The following is a 25639-nucleotide window of genomic DNA, read 5'->3' as shown; positions in this document are numbered from 1 at the left end:
GCTGCTGCTGATGGCATTGTTTTTGTGGCAGCAGCTGAATGACAGATCCTCACTACAAAGATACCCTTTTGGCCCCCGTGTAGGCCTCCTGGTTCGGGCGTTTCACCATGCCAGCACAGCGCCATGAGTCCTGGATGCATGCTGCTGTTTGTGTTTGGCTTTGTTGGCGGGGCGGTGGTCATTAATTCTGCTATCTTAGTATCTCTCTCTGTTTTGCTGCTTGTGCACTTTTCTATTTCTACCGGTGTGCCAGCTCTGACGCAGAACCTACCAAGGATACTCAGGTACTCTAGTTTCTCTTAGAAGCCCCTGTTTAGTTGGTTTTTCTCAGATTTTTAGCTTCTTGGGTCTGCTCTGTAACCGTTTCTGTTGAAGATTGAAACAATGGAAAATGGCCTGAGGCTAGGATTTCTATTTTTATTTATAGTCATTTATAGGCCATCACTTAGGGATGCGGCTTTGTGTTTGGAAACCATGGACTTAGGAAAAGGATTTTCATATTGTACACAAGTACAAGGTCAGTGTGGTCTTGTTTTCAGCAGAGTGTTCAAAGAGTGAAGAGAGAGCCAGAGTAGGGCACCGGGTCCAAGTTTATACAACCTCTGGTTTAGCATCCGAGTACTTAGAGGCAAATATCTTTTGTGCTGGGACTTGCAGTTATCAGACACAGGATGGAAATGTTAATTTTGTTCAATTATCTTTTGACTGATATAGGTTCAAGCTTTTTTTTTTTTCTTCTTCTTTTTTCTCTTTTTTGCAATTTTTGAAAGCAGCTCATGGGAACTGACAAATATTTTCCTCCTAAAACAAAATGTATTGTAGAATGAAAGGATTTTAACTTTTTAGGGCAAGGAATGCATTTTTCCCCCCATCATTTACACATCAAAGTGGTGAAAGCTTTACAAAGCCTATTCACTATTGTTTTGTCATTAATCTCTGTAGCTTTTCTGCTGTTCACTCTACTTGTTCTCTATAAGAACTGTCTTTACATTTTAGAGGTTTAAGGTTTGGGTTTCTTTTGTTTTCTAACTCATACTAAAAGTATCTGGTTTGTTCATATTTCTGCTTTGTGCATGGTTTTCAATGAAGGTTAATAATGTATAGCTTTTACTATTTAAATGTTTATTTAAAATACTCAATTCCTAATTGTGGATTTATATGAATTAAGATGAAATAGTAAATTCCCTCAATGTGTTCTTTTTAATTCATACGTCAGTTAATGTTCAACATTAGTTTAAGGCCCAGAAATTAAATTTTATGGTTTAAATTAAGCTAGATACTTGGTCATTTATTTTCTTTACTTATTTTTATAACTTGAATATATTTTAGCACATAAAAGATTTGTAGTATGTATATGTACATAGGCTTTTAGGAAATTAAAAATAACCTTACCTCAAGAATATGTAGAATATTAAAATAAGGCAAATTTTAAAGGGTTGTCTTAGGTGTCGGTTCTCTTTGAGAAGGCAGTGTCCCATTGTGAGGTGGACAAGAGGCTTTGGAGTTGGACTTCCTGGGTACACGTGCCCTGTCATATGTGGGCTTTAGGACCTTGGGCAAATTGCTTAATTTCTCTGTGCCTAAATTTCCTCCCCTCAGGTTCTTATTACCCCATTGAGTGGTTTGTATTTAATCAGTTACATGATATATAGCAATTTAAACACATAAGTAATTTTCATAGTTACTTATATTTACACCATTTTTAGCAGAACTGTTTCAGCTCCAGCTGTTTTATTGATAAAATAACTTATGATTAAATTCAAAAAGTTTCTTGACAGAAAAGTTGCTGTTAATCTGATTGAATAAAGATATCAAAGTCTTCAATATTAAGATTAAGTTCTCAAGAAATAGGTAGTTCCAAAGAAAGAACATGAGCCTTCGAGTCTAACAGGTCTGACTTTGAAGCTCATCTCTGCCCATTACTAATGCCTAAGTCTCTGAGCATTGCTCTTCCTAATCAGAAAACTGGGAAAATAATCCCTATTTCCTTATGAGGATTAATGAGATAATGTAAATAAATCATCATTTCAGTTCTTGCTACGTAGTGTTGAACAAATGTAATATTTTTTTACTGCCCGTATTTTATAATATAGTAAATTTATTAATGATTATTTATTTTAAATGTAAATATAGCCAAAACATATTTGTGAAATTATTTATTCATTTAAATAGCCAAATAAAAAATGAATGTGTGGAACTAAGATACTTTAAAAAAGAACATGACAAGAATTCTGATAGTTAATAATAGCTTCATTTCTAGGCAGTTAATAGCATATTGGAACACCTGGGTTTAACTCTGCCAATTGATATTTTGTCCCATTCTTTAGTTTCCTCTGTGAGTTTTACTGAAGCATTTAATACATAGAGTACAAAACATGCATATAAACATAGTACAAGACTACTGTTCACCTTTTAGGGTTTCTATTCATTCACAAGTAGGATTCTAGCTTACTTGCATAATTACATGTCCTTCTCCCTCCCCCTAACTCTTATGTAACTTACCAGTAAAATGAGAAGAGATGTATGTAGTAAGATTATTTTTCTAGAATTGGGACAACAAAACCCAGAGCGTCATTTACCCTCTTGATAGCTGCCAGTCTCTGAAGAAAAGTTCCCTGTAGAGCAGTTTTGGAATGATTAATGAAAGCCAGATAGAGATGTGAATTCTACTTGTATTTTGGATTGTAGATTTAGTTAACAGTAGAAAAGTCAAACTTGGATCCACACAGACTTCTTCCCTTAACAGTTTTACACTTCCTCAGTTTTTGATATGTGTGAAAATGAATATGTTGACATTTATATAGGAAGATAATTCTAATGACTGGCTTGTATTTTGATTATTGTTACCAGTGTGACGATTCACATGAAGTCTGCATTATCTTCCTGATTATCTTTGCATTTAGGGTTAGAGAGCTTTACATTAAACTCTATCAATTAAATTTCTGCTTAAATCATTTAAGATATGTTAAATAAGTCATCTAGTAGCTCGCAGAACCTTAGATTTTCAGTCCCCAAAATATGTTTCCCTCAAATTGACGGATAAACATCAGGGCAACAACTTTTTATTTTGCCAAGTATGGACATTAAAAAAAAATTCACTTTCAATCACTGTCACTATCATTTGATGAAAGAAAAGGGCATTTTAAAATCAAAGAAGCAAAGAAGATGTAGAAAAGGGTCATTCTCAAGAAAGAACGGATTCTATGATATATGGAAAGGTATATGTGTACAATACATACTATATTATCCAATAAGGATATCATAAATAATGCCTCTTTTTTGCCATGGACTTACGAAAACTTTATTGCTGTACCAGCATTTGGGAATAAGTGGCATAAACAAAATAGTTGACTGGTTACTTTAATTTTTGTCATTTGGTTGTTTTGGCAGCTTGTAGTCACATACTTGGTTATGGTATTAAAATCTAGTCTTTTATTGTACTGTCTACTTGAATTCGAATGAAATAGGAAAAGTGCTCTTAAATGTCGAAGAAGTGATGAATAATGAACTCTGATAGAGAAAAATCCTGTTTTATTTTATTGTGCATCTAACTTTAATAAAATGCAGTCTCTCAACCCTTTTGCTTCACCTAATCTTTAAGAAAGTTTTTTGACACTTTTACTAATTCTTTCTGATTGTTGTTAGGAATGCGGGAGCATACTCTTTGTGTTAAGTGAGGACATATTTAAAAAGTGGCTTAAATTTCCTGGTGTAAAAATGAGTTTACAGAATAAAGGAATTATTTAGCAAAACTGATTATTTTCCTACTTTTATTTATAATCAGTGTTTCTATTCTAACTTACACTCTTACCAGTAGAGAGTTAGGAGTTCCAGGAGGGCCGAAACCTTTAGTGTCTCATTTCTTGCCAGTTTCTACACTTCTGAGTTAATGACCCAAGATGACCTGATAGTAGGCTTGTTTTCAGCCTCTAAAATCCCTTTGATTTGGAATCTTATATGCATCAATAAAGGATGTGTTTCTTGTTGCAATTCTATTGTTATTAGAATCGTAACTATTCTCGTTGAAATTTCTCACAAAGCATTGGAAACTCTACAGTCTTTCATAGAATTTTTTGGCCTCCACGTTTGGAAAAACAGACAATGGTTTTCTCAATAGAACTGTGATTGAAAGGAACTCATACATGTGTTCTGTAGAAAAATACTGCTTTCCTGCTTTAGCGGATAAAACTCCTTTGAGCTCTTTTTACCATTTATGCAGTAGCTCTGATTTAGATCATAAGCTGATATCCCTTTAGGCAGAAAAGGCACACCCTGAAGAAGGCTGGGTAAACATCTAGGGATTAGTGTGAAGACTTGGGAAGTCTAGAAGCAGGGTTTGGGGTCACTTCCAAAGAAAGAAGTTCCAAGTTCTCTTAAGGTTAACTTAAACATGAGTGAAAACTTAGTTCTTGCTACAAAAGCTGACCACAGACTGCTCCCTGGGCAAGGAACTCATCAGTAACTTATAAGATTTCCTAAACCATTTCTTACTACTTTTCTTAGTTGATTTCTTTGGTTTAATGAAAACTCCTGAGACCTTGTCCTGTCTCTGATAAGTCTACTTGTTCAGATAAGCAGACAATATTATTTAAGAGTATATATGATTCTAAAGCAATGACAACCCAGGCTTATTACTTAATAGTCTTGACGAATAAAGAATTAAAAATGAACAAATGCTTAATTTTTTCTCCCCTCTCCAAATAGAAAAGAACGCCCTATATCACTAGGGCTTTTCCCATTACCTGCTGGAGATGGGTTGCTTACACCTGATACTCAGAAAGGCGGAGAGACCCCTGGATCAGAGCAATGGAAATTTCAGGAATTAAGTCAGCCACGTTCTCATACCAGCCTGAAGGTAAGCTTTATTCTGCTGAAATCTTCAGTTGACATTTTATTTTATAAGTTTTCTGATCCAAATTGAAGGACTAGACAACCAAAATGTAATAAACATAATAATAAAATAGTTTGTTTATATTTTAGTTGTAAAACTGTCTTTTTTTTTTAATCGGAAATGAGCTCATCCCACGGTTTTAGTTTTTCACTATTCTTTTTCAAGTTATAGGAAAACCAAGCCAACCATTGTTACATCTTGATTAATATACTAAGTATACTAATGACTAAAATTTCTATTTAATCTAGGCTACATTTTATGAATTTAGGGTGGGGTGATGAGTGATCAAAATTATGTTTTTTAGAATTGAAAATCATTGCTAACTGAATTCCTTGGTTCACTGTTGGAAGCTTCACAATTCAGTAGGACTCCACTTTAAAAAAAAAAAAGCAAAAACGGTTCATTCTTCAAAACCCGTCATAGAGTAATATCCAATAGTACATTGTGTTTCGCTAAAAAGGCTTGATGTTAATTCATTGTAGATTATATTCTTGACCAAGAAGTTATCAAATAAGTTATAAATATATGTAAGTATATAGTATAACATATAAATAATATACTATAGGAGTGGAGATATATTCTATACCTTATAAAGTGGAATACTTATAAAGAGAATGTTGTTTGTAAAAGAACCCTGTTACATTATAAAATCTACTCTGTCATAAAATAAACAGGCTATTACCTACAGATGAATACATATGAGTTACTTATATCTTACCTTCTTTTCTTGCTCTTTTTCTCCAAAGTACTTATCATGGTCTAAGTACTTGAAGATGGCTTTTAGGATACTTGTAAAATACTAAGTCATTTACTTATTGACTTTGTTTCTCTCCACTAAGAACATAAAATCCATGCAGTTTATCTATTGCTGTATCCTTAGCACTTAGAAAAGTACCTAGCTTATAGTGGCCATTCAGAACATGTTTGTTAAATGAATTTGTTTTAGATGTTAGACTCTTTTAGGATAATATAAATGGTCTATTTCTCAGCTGTGGATAGAGGCATTTAGAATCATTCCATTGAACTTTGAAATGTGCTCAAAACAGTAAGCAGTTGATAAATATTTTATAGCTTTTCTCTCCTTGAAAAGTGTGTTTAACAATAAGATGGATCTCACCTTTTCCCCTTCTCTTTTCCTTTTGCTTAATTTATTAGAAGCTAATCATGCAGCTGCTCAGGATCTGTCCACAGTGATGCCCCAGGGAACTCTCCCGTTCTTTATTCCTATGGCCACATTGGCTTTTTTAGCCTGCCTCTAGGTTTAATAAATCTTGCAAAATGCTTATCTCTGATCACCTACTTGCTGTGTCCCTTTTCCAAAACAAAATTAAGTAGGAAGGACACTTTTAGTACCTCAAAACTGTATACCATATAGTAACAATATTTTAAATTACTATACAAGAAGGCACTGTAAAAGATTATTATAATTCCTTGTGACATGCTGTGACAGAGCTTTGCTGGCAGGTTATAAACTGATTAACAGATTCTTAATACAGACTTAAGCATAGGTGTTTTGTGTGTGTGTGTCCCCTCCCAGAGACACTAAGGCAAGTACTCCCCAGAGGGTTTCTAAAATAAAATCCTGGCTTACTCTACTTTGGAAATGAAGCCACCAGAAAATGAGATAAAGGCTCAACAGATAAGGATTTCCAGGGATAGAGTGGTACATTTCAGAATGGCAGAAGTCCAGATTGTAAATTATGTCAAATAATTAGGACATAGTATATCAATTACCTAAGCCCTTCTTATTAACCAGATGTCTTTCTCTGTCTTTACAAAAGGCTGGGAGTCGGGTTTTGAGTTCACTTGTGGACTGAGGCACATGTACCCACTTAGTCTTGTTTTCCATGTGTGACAAGAACTGGATTAGAATATCTCTAATGTATTCTACAACTTTCATTTCTCTGAGAACTTTGGGGATGACCTAGCTATATTTAGGGCATGCTTTGCCTTCATTATAAAAAAAAAATAGAATGTGAGAATTATAATCAATATGAATTTTACCAGTATAATTTTTCTGTGAAATAAAGTTAAGGTGAAGTATTCTGTGAGAAAACCATGTGTTGGGTTATAATCAATGAAACATAGCTATAGGAAACTGGCAGTAAAATGGCAGTAAAGAGGATTTGCCCATGATTGTAAAGTTATAGACCGTCTTTGTTGCTATATAGCAAATTTCTCACTGTATGAGAGCTGTAGTCAATAAATTTATATCTTTAGGTACTGGAAAATCTGCCAGGAATGATGCACCTAGAAAAATATACAAGTTATCCTTAAAAAGAAGTATTTGTACATATTATTCCTTCATTTATCATATTCTTGGGGAGATCAACAAACAAGTAAAGAAATAAAGGAAATTTTTAAGTATTGTTATGTACTATTTAAAGAAAGCAAGGTGAGGGGATAGAGTAATTAGTAATGAGGGGTGCTTATTTTAGAATGGTGAAAGAAGGCCTTTGAGAGGAGGTGACTTGTACCTTGACATATGAGGGACATACACATGCATGGAAAGGTCTGGAGGAATAGGTATTTCAGGATGATCAAATAGCATCTGTAAAGGCTGTGAGGTGGGGACAAACTTTGGCATGTTTGAGGAACAATTGTTTTCTCTTCATCCCACTCCTCTGAGACTTTTAGTCCTATCTATTTCACTGATGTCTCTTTTCCTAGGGTTACCAAAAGCATCCATCTTTCCAAATCTTAATGGGAATTTCTCATTTCTCACCCTACCTTGTAATAGCATTTGACACATTTGAATACTTTCTGGGCTTCTGGAAATGCTTTTATTTACTTTGCTCCCAGGACACCCACTGTTTTGCTTCACTGCTCCTTCTCTATTGCTGGTTTGAGTTCTCCAGGGCTTAAAGCTCAACCCTCCTCTCTGCTTAGTCTAGGTTGCTCAAGTTCCATGCCTGTAAATGCCATCCACACGTCAGTGTTCACAAATTTGCATCTCTGACCTTGACCTCTTCCCTGAACTCCAGATCTCTGCATCCAAATGCTTTTCTTTGTCATTTTCCCACATACGTATTTCTACCCTGCTTAGGTTACCACCAGTAGAAATACCTTCTTTCAAGGCATTCTAAATGTCACAGCTTACTTGAAGCCTCATTTGATGTTCTGTTGATGGTCTTCAATCTAGTTTAGAGATCAGCTCAAGGCGGAAAGCAGAAAAGTTGTGTATTGCATCATTAATAGGAAGTTTTTGCTAGAAGGCTCCTAGTGAAATTGATAAAAAGCAACTACTTATGTTAAATAACCAAAAGTGTTCTGTTAAAAATGTATTATAAAAGTGCCAAAATGTTAGATAGGGTTGTTCATCCAACTGAATTACATGCATGAACAAGCTGCAAATAAAGGAGTTGAAGAACAAAAGGTCAAGAATCACCCAAGACAGTCCTGAAGAAGAACAGTAAGAATAAAGACTTGCTCACCTAGATATCATGTCTTACTATAAAGCTGTGATTATTAAGATGGTATAGTATTGTATTATCTGCCCTTCTTTTCTTTCTGCACATTTCAGTCCTAAAGCTCCTAGATAAGGCAGATACCTACAGGGTGGGTAGGTATCACAACCCAAGCAAGGTTAGGAGGGTATCCATCCATGTGGGGATAGCCTGTTGTAGACAATCAGAACTCCAGCAGTGTGAAGGATATCAGAGCAGCCTGGCTTAGGGATGTTGGATCCTGAACAAAGTGATGAGGGCTTTCCCAAGGAAAGGCACCAGACATAGGGTGTCGGAGCCTGATGCTTCCTCATGCAGCATTCTCATGGGCTGGGGATTGAGGGGCAGCCTGGAATAGAGAAGCAGAAGATGTGCAGGGAGAGAAGGGCATTGGCAGGGTCATAATAGCAGAGAGGAGAGACCATAAGAGACTGCAGCCCTGGCAGTCAAGGGACAATAGAGTTTTAGAGTGGAAGGAGTTTTTAGCAGGGTCAGCCGGTATGAAGTCAAGTAGGATGAGGACTGAATTCATAGGTGTAGGTTTAAGCATTTTTAAATTGTAGGGCTTATAACAAAAGTGAATGTGATTCATGAAAGAAGGAAACAAAGTATAGATTACTCAAGAAAGGTGTCATAGTGGGAGGAGAGAAAAAGGATAACTTGAGTTGGCAGGGTGAAGGGAAAAGTACTCAGAGGGAGAGAGACTGGGTTGCTTGTAGGCTTAGAAGAAGAGTCCAATAGATAGAGAAATTTAAAACAAGGACCTGAAGGAAGATGATACGTTGGAATTTGAGAGGAAAGGCAAGGGGAAAGGGATCACATATCCCAACTGCAATTAAAATCTACTCTATCGATGCCACACCTTAGTTTTTTATAGTCTTTTGCTATTACAATGCTACAATGAATAAGCCTGTACAAAATTTTATACTCATATTTATAATTCCTATAGGTAGGATTGCTGGGTCAAAGCATGTATTTGAGATTTGATGGATATTGCCAAATCGCCTGCCAAAGGGACTGCAGCCATGTGTACCCTTACTGGCAATGTTGTATAAATTCTTTATTGCTTTATAGGTTTAGAGTTCACGTATCCCTCCCTTAGGCTTAAATATGTAAAGAGAATGAAGTGTTTTATCATTTTAAATATATATAACAAATTTCATGCTATTTTCTATACCTTGGTATCAACTTGGCAATGATTTCACAGATTCCATCCTGTCTCATGTATGCACATATGTATGTATATGTTCCTGTACATATATATATAGTCCTGCACATGCCTAAAGACACATGTGTGAGTCCACATATGTGTATATACTCCAAAAAGTATTATTTTTTTCTTCGAAGAGTCTCCTGGGTTGTTGTTAGTAGAATGTGACTTTTAGAAATGAGAAAAACGATTTTAACTAAAAAGCCATTGGACTGGTACCTACTTGTGAATATTTTAAAGAGTTCTTTTAAAACCATATGACTTGAAATAAGTAGAACTGCTGTGAGAAGCTCTTGTTAGCAGTGCTTGTATATAAAGCCAGTGGTCAATGGGTGCTGCATTCTTCAGGGGATGTGCTTAGCATACAGAACAGGAAATGTCTGAACAGAGCCAGCATTCTTGTTCAGAAGAATTTTCCATCCTTCTCCATTTATGGCTAAATTCTCAAATTGTTCCTGTTTCTTTAGTTTTCCCAAACTTGACTCTATAATAGTTGTACCTTATTCCTATATCTTCTGTGATTAATAATTCCTGCTATAAAATGTCTGTGTAATTTTAAATTCTCAAACAGTTAAAGCTGTTTTTCTTTTAACTTTTTATTTTGAAATATTTTAGACTTAAAGAAAAATTGCAAAAATAGTCCAGAGTTCCCATTTATCCATCATGAATGTCCACCAACAGTAACTAACCATTATACAGTTATCCAAATTAAGAAATTAACATCGGCACCATGAAGGAGGAACAAACTTTTTTCTATCCTTGAGGTTCTTCTGGCTGGTCTAATAACCAAATAGACGTGAGACAGATTAGCAAGAGACAATAACTAAATTTAATACCATATATATGTATAGAAACTTCCATACATGAGAGAGTCAGAGACCCACATGCACAAGAGGTTCAGAGATGGAAAAGGAACATGGGTAAAGACATCCTGAGCTAGGTGTGAAGTAGGGTGCTGTGGGAGTTTCAAAGGGTCATTGTAGGATAAGAAGAAGAACATATGCATAGGAATTAGTAAAAGGCAAAAGATTTATATGATCTGAAGAGAAACCAGAGTATACATGCATAGTAATTGGAAGATGTCCTGCCCTACAGATAGGTCAAAAGAGGTTATCTCTGATAATCTCTCATTATGGGCAAGGCCCCTAATTCAGGTTCTTCTAGGTAGTTAAGAGAGAGACAGAAGTTTCTCTGGAGCCTGGAGCTAAAATTGCTCTTCGCTCAAAGCAGTCAGCATACCACAGAAGCACATCTTGGGGTGGCTCATTCTGAAACCCCACAGCACAGTACTATTAGCTAAACTATAGACTTGAATTTGGATTCGTCAGCTTTCTCATTCCTGTCCTTTTTATGTTCCAGGATCCAAACTGTGTTCCCGCATTGCATTGAGTTATGTTTCCTCAGTCTCTTCCAGTGTGTAACAGTTCTGTCTTGTCTTTCATGACCTTGAGGCTTGAAGAGTACTGGTTAGTTAGTTATATTGTAGAATATCTTTCAATTTGGGCTTCTTTGATGACGTCTCATGATTAAATTGGGGTTATAGATTTTTGGCAAGAATACTGCAGAAGCAATATGCCTTAGGGGTGATGTTAACCTCGATCACTTGGTTTGGCTGGTGTCAGATTTGTCCATTGTAAAGTTACAGTTTTTTCCTTTGTAATTAATAAATATCTTGGTGGATATGATATACTTTGGGACGGTGCAAATGTCCTGTTTCTCCTCAAACTTTCATCCATTGATTTTGCCCCACTTTTTTTTGAGTAGTTCCTTCCATCTGGCACGAGAAGATGCTCTAGCCTCTTGTATTTTCCCTGCCTCAGGCTCACTATGAACTGTTTCTCCAAGGAGCCCTGGTTCCCCTTATTGGGGGCTAAGAACCACTGTTTTTAACACTTACTTTTTACTTTAAATATAATGTAATATTTTACAGTGAGATCCACAGGACTAATTTAGTTACCTTTTGTCATTTTGTCTTTACTTTCATTAGGCCTAAAGTCTTTGAATCTGAAAGACAAACTTATGTAGCAGAGTTGCTTGCCCCTTTATTTAGCTTATTTCAGATGGAGTCAAACAGGCTACTTAGGAAAACACTACATTGGAGCATTTCTAAGTTGTCCTTAATGGGATAATTTATTTTCTGTAGTTGTGAACATATTTAATAGTCTCTCAGAACGTAAATAGCTATAGGGCTGTGCCACATAACATAGGACATATGTAGTCCATACAGCACTGAGCACATGAGGCATTTGATAAATAGAACAACTGAAAATATTTTTCGTAAAAGCTTATATTTTAGCCTCATTTCCATTTTATTTATTTATTTATTTGTTTGTTTGTTTGTTTGTTTGTTTGTTTATTTTTTAGGTGAGGCCACCCTTGATTGACCTCACAGATTGCAAGGACCTTGTCAGCTTACAATCCCTATATTTTTACTATGATCTTTGTAGGTGGTCTTCCAACCAAGTACTAGCCAGGCCTGACCCTGCTTAGCTTTCAAGATCAGATGGGATCAGGCTTGTTCAGGGTGGCATGGCCATAGACTAGCCTCATTTCTGAAACATGTAGGAAAATGGCACAGGGACCAGATTGTTTTCACCATGACATCTCAAGTGAAACTAAAAGTAATGACACCTATTTTCTTTTTTTGTGTGGTAAAAAACATAAAAATTTTGCCATCTCAATCATTTGTAAGTTCAGTAGTGTTAAGAATATTCACATTGTTGTGAAACAGATCTCTAGAACTTTTTTGTCTTAACAAGTCTGAAACTCTATACCCATTAAACAATAACTCTCCCTATTCCCCTCCCCACAGCCCTGGTAACCACCATTCTTTCTGTTTCTGTGAATTTGACTACTTAGGATACTTCATATAAGTGGAATCATGTAGTATTTGTCTTTTTGTGACTGGCATATTTCACTTAGCATAATGTCCTCAAGGTTATCCATGTTGTAGCATATGACAGGATTTCTTTCGTTAGACTGAATAATATTTCGTTGTATGTATACAGATTTTGTTTATTCATTTACCTGTCAATGGACACTTGGGTTGCTCTTACCTCTTAGCTATTATGGGTAGTGCTGCTATGAACATGGGTGGGAAAATATCTCTTCAAGATCCTGCTTTCAATTGTTTTGAATATATATACCCAGAAGGGGGACAGCTGGATCATATGGTAATTCTATTTTTAATTTTATAAGGAAACTCCTTACTGTTTTCCATAGCTGTCGCACCATTTTACAGTCCCACCAACAGTACACAAGAGTTCTAATTTCTCTACATCTAACACTTGTTTTTTTGTTTTTTGTTTTTTTTTTTGTTTTTGGATAGTGCCCATCCTAATGGATGTGACTTGATATTATTGTGATTTTGATTTGCATTTTTCTGATGATTGGTGATGTTGAGCATCTTTTCATATGCTCGTTGCCTATTTTGTATACCATCTTTGAATGACACCTATTCTTTTAACAATTTAAACATGCATAGGATTGCCTTATAGTTACAGCACTGGAATTCCAAATTCCAAAGTAGGTTCCTGCTTTTTGTGGTCATTCTTGTGTGATAGCCTACAGTGTGAGAGTTACTTAAAGACTAAAGGGGGAAGTGGGGTTACCAGAAACCCTGGACAGCCATATAAGTATCCATGCTTGGCACCCACATATGCCATTGAAGAGAGTGTCTTAATCCCATCAAGCAATTGGAATTGATAGGCCAGTGATCTTCAGATAAATAAAGTGGCATTTGTAGTCAAGACTATTAGCCAAGACTGCACAACTTGGCATATGACCGGCATAAAATAGGAATTGGAGGTCTCCAGAAACTACCGATTGAGTGTGACATAATAGCATGCAACTCCCATGTAACTTTATATTGAATAATTCATATAAATGCTTACGGTTTCCACTTAGGTCCTAGTAAGAATTTCCCCTCCTTTTGCTCACAGTATCTTATGAGCTCACTATTGACCAAAAGTGATAAATATTTTATCTTTAACAGATTAATATTAAGGCCGTCTTTCCTCGTTCTAACTTTAGTTGGAAGCATTCTTAATGACTGAATTTCATAGTTCCTTCCATAGGAGATACAATATTGTACCCCCAGCCAAACATGGTAGCAGAGACTTCCCATCTCAGTGCTTTCCTGCTCATCTTTGAAGCTTTATGTCAACTGCCTGGAAAGAAGGGAGAAACACCTCTTTGAAAACTATCCCCTAAAATTAGAGCTTTTCCCTCCTCAGTAATCATGCTGTATCCCTGAGATCCAGTTGTCAGAAGTACATCCCACACAGAGCTATTTTAATGAGTATAAAATATTTTTATGTGATAAAAATATAAAAGGGAAATAAGTTGCAGATAAATACATCTCATGTTATCTGGATAGCCTAGGACAAATTTAAAACTTCATTTTCTTCTAAGCAGATCCTAAGTTACCACTTCCTTTATAACCCTAACCCTCAAAGTCCTTTTCCTGTTTTAGGTTCAGCTCTTGCCTGTTTAGTTTATTTCATACTCCCAGATTCACAAATGAGCCTGTGGAGGAAAGCATTTGCCATACTGTTTATGTTGTGAACTCTTTAATTGCCAAGTAATTTTTTAAGTAGTAAAAATAACTAGACCTTGGGGGTGAGGTGATAAGGAGGAAGAGGAAATAATATCTCTACTTGACTTTTATTTGAGAGGTGAATGACAAGTGCAGGATTGACCTTAAACTAATTATTTTTCAAATAGCTTCAAAGCCATATCATTTTTTCGGTGTAGACAAACTTGATATTCTCTAGGGCTTTCTGAATCCGTAGTGGGTTTAATTGCATAGTTTTGGTGGGTTTAATTGCTGTTCCTCACTACGAATCATCAGGAATCTGGACTGTTTATTTTAAAATGTACTTTATATTTTAAACCTTCAAAGAGTGGGAATTCATGTATATGATAACATTAATATGAATTAACCAGGCTGTTAGATTAACCAACATAAAACCATTTTTATTTTTTTAATAGAGCACACATCAAAGCAAAAATCAAGAGTGGTATTCAGGGCAGCTTCTGGTTGTCTTCACTGTAGGCTTCTTTGGCTCCAGAAATATTGCTGCTTCTTTGGCTCCAGAAATATTGCTGTCAGTTTTTCCAACTCAACTCCAAACAAACTAATTTGCATGACTAAGTATGGTTAGTACTGCACTATATATGACATACAAACAAATTTTTATTGGGTACTACTGTATTAGGTGCCAGTCAGCAGGTCAAGGAAATAGTTAGCAGTTTTGTCTTTTAATTTTAAGAAGGGAGGAAGCGATAGAGAATTGAACTGCTTATTTCTTTGGTTTATCTTCTCTGTCCATTGGAAATCAGCCCAATATTGGAGATGCACAGAAGAAAATAGTTGGCTGTACAATTCAGCTAATTTTATTAGCAATATGGTTAATGTTGTACTTCAGATGACAGATAAAGTTATCTCAAATACAAGGAAATAAAGAATGTGGATAGTTTCCCATTCATAAAGAATATGAATGATTTTCTTTTTCTCAAAACTTTCTCTTGAGAGATAATTTCATCTAGTTATATTAATTCAAATATTTTTAGAACCAATTCACTTTTTTCCTTACAAAAATAGCATATGCTTATTGTTAAAAATTTTGGAAACTGAAAAATATTATAAGCAGGAAAAAATTTTTACTTATTGTGTCTAGACACTTTATATACTTAAACAGAATTTTTGAGACCATACTCCATATATAGATATATGCTTTATAACTTTTTCTACTTAAAAAATATAAATGCTAACAAGGGCAAAGAAAAAGCAAAAATCATTCATCCTACTATCCAGTGGCAACCACTATTAAAATTGTCAAATATGCCCTAACAGAACTTTTCTAGCCATATATATTTTAATCGATCATACTGTACAAAACAGTATTAATCCTCAGTCTCTTTGTAAAATATTTTGAGTGTTTTCCATCTCGGCAATATTCTTGTTTAACACAGTTTTTAATTGTTGCATAGTATTCTGTTGTATAGATGTACTGTAATTTGCTTAATCTCTTGTTTTGGAGCACTTAAAGTTATTTGCAGTTTTTTGCTGTTATAAATGACACCATTTATATGTCTCTCATTATTCCTTTAAAAGTATACATTTTTTCCAGTTTATCATATAAGCATTTTCCTATGTCACTGAAAATTCCTTGTATTGTATGTATACTAACATGAATATACCATTTTATTTTTCTTTTGGTAGATTCAAATTCTCAGAGATTTGTTTTGGTAAATGGATCAATATCTGTCATGGATATATGTGTTTTTTAAAATAATGAGGAACAATAAAATAATCAGCTGACTAACTATTGTACAAGTCTAAGTGCAGTATAAACTGTCAGAAGTTGAAAATAGCAAGGATGAAGGTCTTCAGCAAACACTTGGGTTTTATCTGTATGTTATAAGCCCACCAGCAGAACTAAGATATTCAAGATATTTTAATGAGTAACTCTGTGCTGGGTATAGCATTCACATTCTATGACTTTTTCTCTTTTCTTTTTTTTTTTCTTTTCTTTTCGGCAAGGCAACCCTTGGTTGACCTCACAGATTGCAAAGACCTTGTCAGTTTACAATCCCTTATTTTTTGTTTTTTACTCCTACAGCACCTGGTCTTCCTAGGTGGTCTCTCATCCAAGTACTAAACAGGCCCAACCCTGCTTAGCTTCAGAGATCAGACAGGATTGGGCTTGTTCAGGGTGGCATGACCGTAGACCACATTCTGTGACTTGCTGCATTTCCTATCATTTCAAAACCAAACCCAACCCAAAAGCCTGGGATAGGATTGTGGGATAGGGATTGTGGCAGGGAAACTGTTGAAGGAATAAAGAGCTCTATTTGCACAGCAAATATAATTCCTTTTGCATAACTTATGTTCTCATCTGGCAGTTGATTTTATATTTGTTCAACTATTCTCGGTAGCGAAATTTGTGCTACATCAGAATGCATGATAGTAAATTAATATTGAGAGAAGATAATGGAGATGAAAACATTTTAATGCTGTAAAACTAGAGTTTTAGTGATGAAGTTAAGTTCTCCAAATGTGGTTGTTTTCCTTGTAGTTGCTGTCCATTATAGCATGCATAGTTGACCGTGCCAAGAAATGATTTCCTGTTCTTGAATAGAGTTTACATTTGAATTTGAACACCCTCTTCTCAGCACCTAAAACAACCTAAATCTCTTAGATAGTGTAATATAAAGCTGTGGAGTGTGTGTGTGTGTGTGATTTTAATTGGTATAATTTTTTTTTTTTTAATTGTTTGGATTCTGTTCCATTATTTTTATAACCATATTGCATTTTTAACAATGTTCCTTAAAAGTTAAAAAAGATAAAACTAAAATTCACTAATAATCATCTCCTACTATACTATAACTTAATGTTTATTTTTCTCCCAAAAGCATGCATTTCAAAATTTTCGAAGTTGTACATAATGTATTGTTATAAATTATAATAGCACACATTTTAAGACACTGAATATGTGTGAATACATTGCTAAGTCTTTATAGAATAACTTATAATAATCCTGTGAATTAGGTACCATTATTTCTGTTTTACAGATGAGAAAACATAGGTATAGAAAGAATACATAAAATCATATACCCAAAGGCACATATTTAGTGAATGGTAAATTCAGTAAATTTACCCTAATCATTATTATTACTAGTAGTAAACTTTTTCAGCTTTTGTTTTTTTTAAGACCTGGGTACTTTGCTTTAAAAGAACTTCCATATTATTAGTAGCCATTGGACAACTGGTTTTAATTATTTTGGAGTCACAGACCCCTTTGAAAATCTAACTTACAGATTCTTTGCTCAGAAAAGTGCATTGTCCACAAATTTTTGCATAAAACCTCAATCTGGGTATGTAGCATTTGAAGTTTATCTGTAGACCTTGGAATAGTACCTATTAAATTTTAGTGAGTATAGAAATCACCTGGGTTGCTTATAAAATTACCTGAACTCACTGCTTAAAGTCTGGCCTTGGACTTAAAAATCTCTCTTAACAGATACTTCCAATGATCTATATGCAGGATGTTTTAAGAACACTGTTTATAAAACTCTATCTTGAGATTTGAGAATCTTGTTATTCCACTGCTGTTTTAGAGTAGCTACGACATAATACATGCTATGAGTGTTTTGAAGTAGGTTTTTATAATGAAATGATTGTGCATTATTACAGTTGCCTTTAATAACTGATATGAACATTAAGGTATCATGTTATTGCTAATGCTGCCAATCGACTTTTATCTTCAAATTTTCTATTTAGAAGAATCTCATGTATGTCTGGAAAATATGGTTTGCTTAAATATTTCCGTATTATTTGAATAGTCTAGAGATTATTCATGGGTTTCCTCTGTTAATCAGAGATTCTGTTACAGTTTTTTAATAGAACTTTATCTCATCAAGTTTATTTCTTAACCCATTTTTAAAATGGTTTTTAAAATAAATTACTTATTTAAAAATTTTTCGGTAATTATTTTTATTTGTAGGATGAACTTTCTGATGTTAGCCAAGGAGGATCGAAAGCTACCACTCCAGCTTCAACAGCTGCTTCAGATGTGGCTGCACTTCCTACTGATACTCCCTTAAAGGAAGACAACGAAGGTTTTGTGAAAGTTGCAGATACACCAAATAAGTCAGAGATAAGCAAGCATATTGAAGTACAGGTAGCCCAAGAAACTAGAAATGTATCAACAGGTAAGTGACCCTAGTTCTTTACTTTTACTGTCAAAAGTATTCAGTAAATCCAGATGATGTGGGTATGAGCAAATTAGTTATTGGAGTGTTGCTGCTATAGATTTATAAAATATATCATTCATTGTACTCAATTGTAAATAAGCTTTAAAAACATGATGATTAAATAAAGTTTGGAGTGAAAAATCTTGGGGGCTAGAGGGTTGGAGAGCCTGAAAGGTGAGAGGACAGTTTTTCTGTTTCCTACCTTAGATTATTAGTCTATGTCTTTAGTTCCTCTATATTCCACCCTCTAAATAGGATTTAAAACAGAGAGTTCTGGCCTGGGATACACTCTGCTGTCTCCCAAGAGATACAAGTGAAAATTTGCTTTAGTTATTTATTAGTTTCTATTATTAACTATTAATTGAATACATAACATATTGTCTAACCCTGTGTTTCCTGGAATCCATTCTTTAAATTTTGTTAATGCTCAAATGATGTATTTACAACCATAGAAGCAAACAGGATTTCTATATTAGGGGCAGCATGTGATTTTTGCATTATTTATGTCATCTTGTCCTTTCCTAAGGCTCTGCTGAAAATGAAGAGAAGTCAGAAGTTCAAGCAATCATCGAATCCACTCCTGAGTTGGATATGGATAAAGATCTCAGTGGATATAAAGGCTCAAGGTACTCTAAACGTCAGCTTAAGACATCTTCTCCTTCCTTTTCTCTCCTCTCAGAAGCACACTGTTGTTCCTTGCTCTCTGACCAAACAAAATACATTCAAATATTTAGCTGAAGAAATGTCGGTCTTATACTCCAGTTTGTTTTTGAAAGTGGACATTGTACATGGTTTAATGTTTTGTGAAATGTTCCCTTTGCAGCATCAGGGATTAAGAGCATATGGAAAGATGGAAAAAAGATAGCCAAGTCGTGTCTGATACTTTCTGGAACTTGAGGAAATATAGAAGCAGTAGTGAGAGAATTAACAATTTGAGCAAACTTTGTTCCTCCTCCCAGATCAGGAAGAAGAGAACGTACTCCCTTCAGAAGTGTAATGATCTCATGATTGGAAGAAAGTAGTCTCATTTTACATGGGAAGGCTGTTTTGTGATGGGAAAAGAATGGTTAGATTTCATCTTAATCAAGGTCATCTGAAATAGATTGATGTTCAAGAATGTTAAACAGGAGCTACTGTCTTTTAATTTTTCTTCCATAAATTTTATCCTTTAATTAATTAATAATGACCATTAAAAATACATGCCACTTATTGATCACTGCTAGACATTGTGTAGTGTGCAGTACTGGTTAAAAGCATGAGCCTAGGGGTAAGACTGTGGATTCAAATCCTTTCTTGGATTTGAATCTGAGTTAAGTTTTGTCATCCAAAAAATGGTTTTATAATAATGCCTCAGATGGTTATGAGAAGTAAATGAATCAATATATGTTAAAGCACTGGCAAAGTGCCTAGTATAATAAATGTTAGCTATTATTATTGCTATCATCATTTTATATAGTTTGATCTTAATTACAACTAAAAGAGGTAGAGATCTTCATTCCTATTTTATAGATATGGAAACTCAGAAATGTCCCCTATTCCTAAGATAGCAAGAGGTAGAGCTCTGTTCAGTCTAGACTCTGATTTTGAAGACTGCCTTATAAAAATATTTTTTCCCTTTACTGTTTATTTAAAAATTTAAATAACTTAGAGTATAAAAGGTAATATAAAAGGTAATATTTGTTTCTTGTTTATTCTCTCCTAAGCCTAGGAGATGCAGCTATTCACAGTTGTTCTTTTGTCGTTAAAAGTTAAAAATTTTGTTTGACTAATATATTTTTGCAATATTAAGGTCAAATGGTAATATGAGATTTGAAGGACATAATAGTCTTTTGCCCCTTCCCCCACCCCTCATTCCCACTCCCAAGAGGTAGAAATCTCTGTCATTTCTTAGCTAGCTCTTTTGCTGTTTATCTTCAAGTATCGGAATCATATCCTTATGCTGGTCTTCCTTGGTTCTTCTCTTTCTCAGCTGGAATTCTATAATAAAATTAAGTCCTAATGCCCTAAGGCATCCTTTGTGTTTAATGAATTAGTTACATTCCTATGCATCTAGAATAGTACTAACTATGTATGTACTTTCTGTGTTCTGTGGATCAACTGGGCAACCCTGGCTGAAAAGGCTGCCATATTAGCTGTTGACTTGATAGTGGAAGATAGCTCCTTAAACCACCATCTTTCCTTTCATCCTCTTAATTATTATCTCAGTTTTGTTAAATTAACACTCATTGTTTATATTATATCATTATGACTGTAAGTACTAATCACAGCTTAGCCACAGAATATACAGTGATTACATTTCCTTTTTTTTTTTTAAGCAACTGTTTTTCTGGAATTACTAGAGACTTTTTGTTTTTGTTTGTTTCTTTTGCTTAGATTTCTATGTAGCTATCACTAATTCACTGACATATACCCTCAAATCATAAATGTAAACACTCTCAAAATGGCCAAACACAAAACCAGTTTCCTAGTGGCACTCTCTCTCCTGGGATCTTCTGTTCCCATTCTTCAATCTAGACTGTTCATGAGTTTGCTCTGGTCCTGGAACTGGCTTTCACTACCACCCCGGAATCCTTTTCATCACTCTCCTCTGTTGTTTTCTGTTTCCTTGATCCCATGTCATCTTGCTTCTTGATTTATGCCTTTGTTTTGACAGAACATATTTTTATTAGCTTTATGGGCAAAGGTAGCACAGGAAGTAAATTTTTTTTGAGACTTGAATGTGGCAAATGTTATTTGAAGAAAATGTGATTAATAGTTGGGCTGGATTCAGCATTCTAGGTGGAAAACCTTCAGCAATTTTCCTTCAGAATTGTGAAGACATTGCTTTATTGTCATACTGAGTTTGAACTGTAGCCATTTGGGGTATTCCTTTTTCTGTATGTTCTCCCTGGAATATTTAGGATCTTCACTTTATCCCTGTTTTATTTTTTGATGTTCTTGGTATAGAGGTCTTCTTTTATATCTTGTTATGCAGTAAATTTTTCATCTGTAAAATCACATCTCCTAGTTCTGAGAAATTTTTTCCTAATTTCTCCTTATAGTTTTCTCTTCCTCCTCTTTCTGGAATACCTGTTAGGTGGATATTAAACATCCTGGACTGACTTTCATAGTTCCTTTCTCCCTTCTTTTCCATCTCATCTATTTTTGTTCTAATTTCTGGATGATTTCTTCAGCTTTATCTTTTAACCCTCATTGACTTTTTTCCTAAAAGATTTTTGTTGTCAACATTTTTTCTGGAAAAAAATTTTTGTTTTGTTTTGTTTTTAAGTATCTGCTACTGCCTGTGTTGTCTTGTCTCCTTTTGCTCCAAGTACCTCTATCATATTTTGTTTTGGGTTCTTGTATAATAGAGGCCTTCTTTTAATGTCTTGTGCTCCGTGGCTGTTCTGCTCATACTTAAGTAAATGATGCTGATTCTCCATTTACCTGCCTATAATATTTAAACTTGGCTTTCATTGTTCAGGGAGCTCTGCTGGGAGGAGGGAGGTCTAACTCTTCTAGAGGGTTGGATCTAGGCCTCATACTGCTTCTTGTGTCATCTTTCATCCAGTATTTCTGTTTTATGTTCCCCCTTGCATGCTCCTCTCCTCAGATTGCTGGTTCCTTCAATTCCCAGGCCATTTAGGGGTTCTGGCAGCATACCGACTTCCTCTCTAAACTCCAGTGGCTTAGGTTTCAGCTTTCTTGACTGTTAAATCAGTTTCTACTCTTTGCCCATCTGTTTTCCATCTTACAGAATTTTGTTCACATTTTATCTGCTATAGTTTCTTTTTCAATTCCCTATGTTCTTGTGAATGTATACCTCTTTAATTCCTTTACTATCATTTTAGTTGAGTTTCTGAATTATTGAGTGATAAATGACTATGTCTAGTTTAACATGTTTAACTGGAAATCCTGTGTAGACATTTTTTATTACTATAACATTAATATACTTTCCCATTTCCACAGCTCTGCAAAAATGGGATTATGTTATATATATACTGTTTTGCAACTTCCTTTTAAAAAGACACGTTTATATAATAGGTTTCTTTAGTTTATAAAGCTCTATTTTAATGTTTCTAACTATAAAGTTAAAAATTTTAATACTGTATGTATGTATATTCATAACTTATTTCTTGTGCTCTGTTACTGATCTTGGATTGTTTTAGCTTTTTGCTACTATAAAAATGTGTCTGTAATCATCCTTTTATATACATAATTGCCTTCTTGTGACAGTGTTTTTGTAGGACATTTTCTTGACATCAAATTCTTGGCTCAGTGGGTATTTGCCTGTAAAATATTGGTAGATACTGTTAAGTTGCCTTTAAAAGAAAAATAGAACAACTATGCTAGTTCATTTCTAGACGACATAGAACATGGTAGTCAAGATCATGGATTCTGAAGCCTGACTGCCTGTGTTTGAATCCTGCCTCTTTCACTCATGGATGCGATGCCATCATGTTTGCTGGGATCTCACTGCACAAACATTCTCTGTTTTCTTCACCAGTTATCTCTGATTTAATGGGAATTACTTAGGAAACCTTTGAGAAATCTTTTAGAATTACATTTTGTAGTAAGTGTAAATTATAGGTAAAAAAAATTCCTGTGTAATTTAGCCTGTTGTAACTGTTAAGATTTTGTAGTATTTGTTGATTTGGTTTTATTGTTTTTTTGTTGCATAGCACTCCCACCAAAGGCATAGAGAACAAAGCTTTTGACCGCAATACAGAATCTCTCTTTGAAGAATTGTCTTCAGCTGGCTCGGGCCTAATTGGAGATGTGGATGAAGGAGCAGATTTACTAGGTATGATAGCTTATCTGAGGAAGTATCATACTGTTTTAAAAATAGATTTTTCAGAATGGTTTAATTGAGAATTCCTTTTAGATGTCCCTACTTGCTTAGTGGTACAGAGTTATTGCACCTTTAAGTAAATAGGAATGTTTTCTTTGAGATCATAAAAATCTTAAATAAAAGCATCTTTGCATATGAATATGCCTAAAATCGAATTGCACTTAAATTTATATTTTGAATTTATAGAACACAATTTATTGAACTCTTGCTATATTTTGAGAACGGTATTACACTCAAGGAATTTTTTGAGTTTTGACGTGTGTGCGTGCGTGCGTGCGTGCGTGCGCGTGTGTGTGTGTGTGTGTGTGTAGATGTATAGGTTGACGTTTAGTTCCTGGCTCAAATAGGTCATTAAATTCTGTTGACCTTAAATTAAATAGGAAATTATAACACTTGAGTTTTCTGAGATTTCACTCAGTATTCTGTTTCAGCTCTATGGGAAATTCATCATTTTAGAGTTGTATTGTGGAGGAACACCTGGTTTGAAAAAAAATACTGCATTTGGCTCTTCTACTGTTTATCTGGTGACCTTTGCCAAAGAGCGTGACCTTTCTGGGCCTTAGTTTCTTTGTGTATAAAATGGAAGGGCTGGACTCTAGTTCAGGGGTTGAGCAAACTGCTGCTCATGGGCCAAATCCAGCTACCTCCTATGTGTGTGAATAAAGTTTTATTGGAACAAAGCTACACTCATTTGTTTACTTATTGTCTGTAGTTGCTTTTGTACTATAACAAGAGAGTTAAGTAATCTGCAGCAGAGATCATATGGTTTAAAAAGCTTAAAATATTCACCATTTGGCCATTTACAGAAAAAGTTTGCTCTAACTCCTGCTCTAGGTGATCTCTCTCTAAAGTTCCTTTCAACAATAATTACGTGATTCTGACTCATGTCAAGTAGCTTTGGAGTACCTTTCTTATAACTTAAGACCTTACAGAAATTGAAAACCTTATGGTATTAAAAATCTATGCCTCTGTGTTGAATTTATTGATTACCAGTTATGTCCTTGACAATTTGAAATATTTTCTGAAGGAAACAGAAGTTCTGTCCAAACATCTCACAGTCTGTTGAGTAAGAGTTTGAAGTATAAAAATAAAACTATTCTGAGTTAGACATATAATCCCACTGTTAAAGTCTAAGGAAGAAATTTAATGAGTTTGCTTTTTTCAAGGAGGGTAAAAAGATTAATTTTTAAAGAATACTCCATTTTTACATTTAAATTTATACTTTGACTTTAGTTGACATTAAATTATGCATGAAAAGTTCCTTTTAAGATTTGATTGGTTTAAGAAACAGACTCCCTGGCAAAACTGATGGGCAGATGGAACTTTAAAATGTTTACATTTATATTCAAATTTATATACAGTAAAATGTACTCTTTTTGGTGAATTTTTTGGGTTTTGACAAATGCAGAGTTGTGTAACCACCACCAAAACCAATATACATCACCCAAAAAATTTTCTTCATGCTGCCCTTTGTATTAACCAGAATGAAGTATTTTTTAATATTGATTGTACACTCTGTTGCTTCATAATCTAATGTTAAAAAATATAATTTTTGAGGATGGTAGTCCAAACTTTCTTTTTTTAATAAAGAGTTAAGAAGCCTTACAGTACTTAGAAATAATTGTCGTCTTTTAAATAAAGTATTTTCCGAAAGCTTCCATATTTAAGTCAGAAAATTAAGCATAATAAATAGGTTGAAAGCAAAATCCTGATATTGTGGTTTCCTTTTCACTTAAACTATGTTTTCCCTCTTGTAGATATTGATATATTTATCTCTAGAATGTTTCAGATTAGAAGATTTAAAAATATTACTATAAATGTAGCAAAATATGCCTTCATGAATACTTTTTGGTCAAAGATAGTAAATGTAATTTCCAAGTCACATATTTATTCTTGGCTTCTCTTCCATGCAATTCAGGAATAGCAATTGAGGTGCAATACTCACTAAATGGAGTATAGTTAAACTAAAAACATTGTTTCCCAAAGTTCTTCCATTGACCTTGGGTTGCTAAATAAGTACATAGTATATTTCTATAACTCATTCATTTTTACTATTGTATTGCGAATCTAGCAATAAAGGATATAAAGGATATAAAACTTCGTAATTGTTATACATGTACTCAGTACTTAGATTGCTTTTTCTGCCTCACAGTTTGTCTTTTATCTTGATTGGTGTCTCATCCCTTGACTTTATTTTCATTAATCCCTTTCTCCATTCACTTCAGTCACTTATTCCCCATGACCACATTCTAGAAGTCGGAAGTCATCCATTCATACACCTTTCTGTTGGGATTTTCTCTCTCTTGGTTATTTTCTACATTTTCTACTTCACCATCTTTACTACTTCCTGTTATCATTTAAACATGTTCATATCTTTACCATTTAAAAATAAAAATACTGCCCTCTTCTCACCCTCTATCTTCAGTAGCTACTCACGCTGTCACTCATTTTTCTCCCATTTCTAGTCATGCTTTTATGCAGCAACATCAATAAGGTTTATA

The 25639-nt window shown here is 34.5% G+C and overlaps 1 protein-coding gene and 1 pseudogene across 2 annotated transcripts in view; one reads left to right on the top strand and one right to left on the bottom strand.

Annotated features, from left to right (window-relative positions):
• Positions 1 to 25639, top strand: part of SPAG9 (sperm associated antigen 9) — a 114390-nt gene that overhangs the window by 49332 nt on the left and 39419 nt on the right. For both annotated transcript variants that reach the window (XM_006924838.3, XM_006924837.3), the window contains exons 5-8: positions 4705 to 4855; positions 18058 to 18265; positions 18834 to 18933; positions 22969 to 23090. In XM_006924838.3, the coding sequence (XP_006924900.1) occupies positions 4705 to 4855; positions 18058 to 18265; positions 18834 to 18933; positions 22969 to 23090 (581 nt within the window). The remainder of the gene's footprint in view (positions 1 to 4704; positions 4856 to 18057; positions 18266 to 18833; positions 18934 to 22968; positions 23091 to 25639) is intronic.
• LOC112473334 lies at positions 16165 to 16283 on the bottom strand (annotated as a pseudogene).

This window comes from Pteropus alecto, unplaced genomic scaffold, assembly GCF_000325575.1.
Source record: "Pteropus alecto unplaced genomic scaffold, ASM32557v1 scaffold98, whole genome shotgun sequence".
Classification (NCBI taxonomy): domain Eukaryota; kingdom Metazoa; phylum Chordata; class Mammalia; order Chiroptera; family Pteropodidae; genus Pteropus; species Pteropus alecto.
The sequence above is the reverse complement of the archived record's forward strand: the minus strand, read 5'-3'. Positions and strand labels throughout refer to the sequence as shown.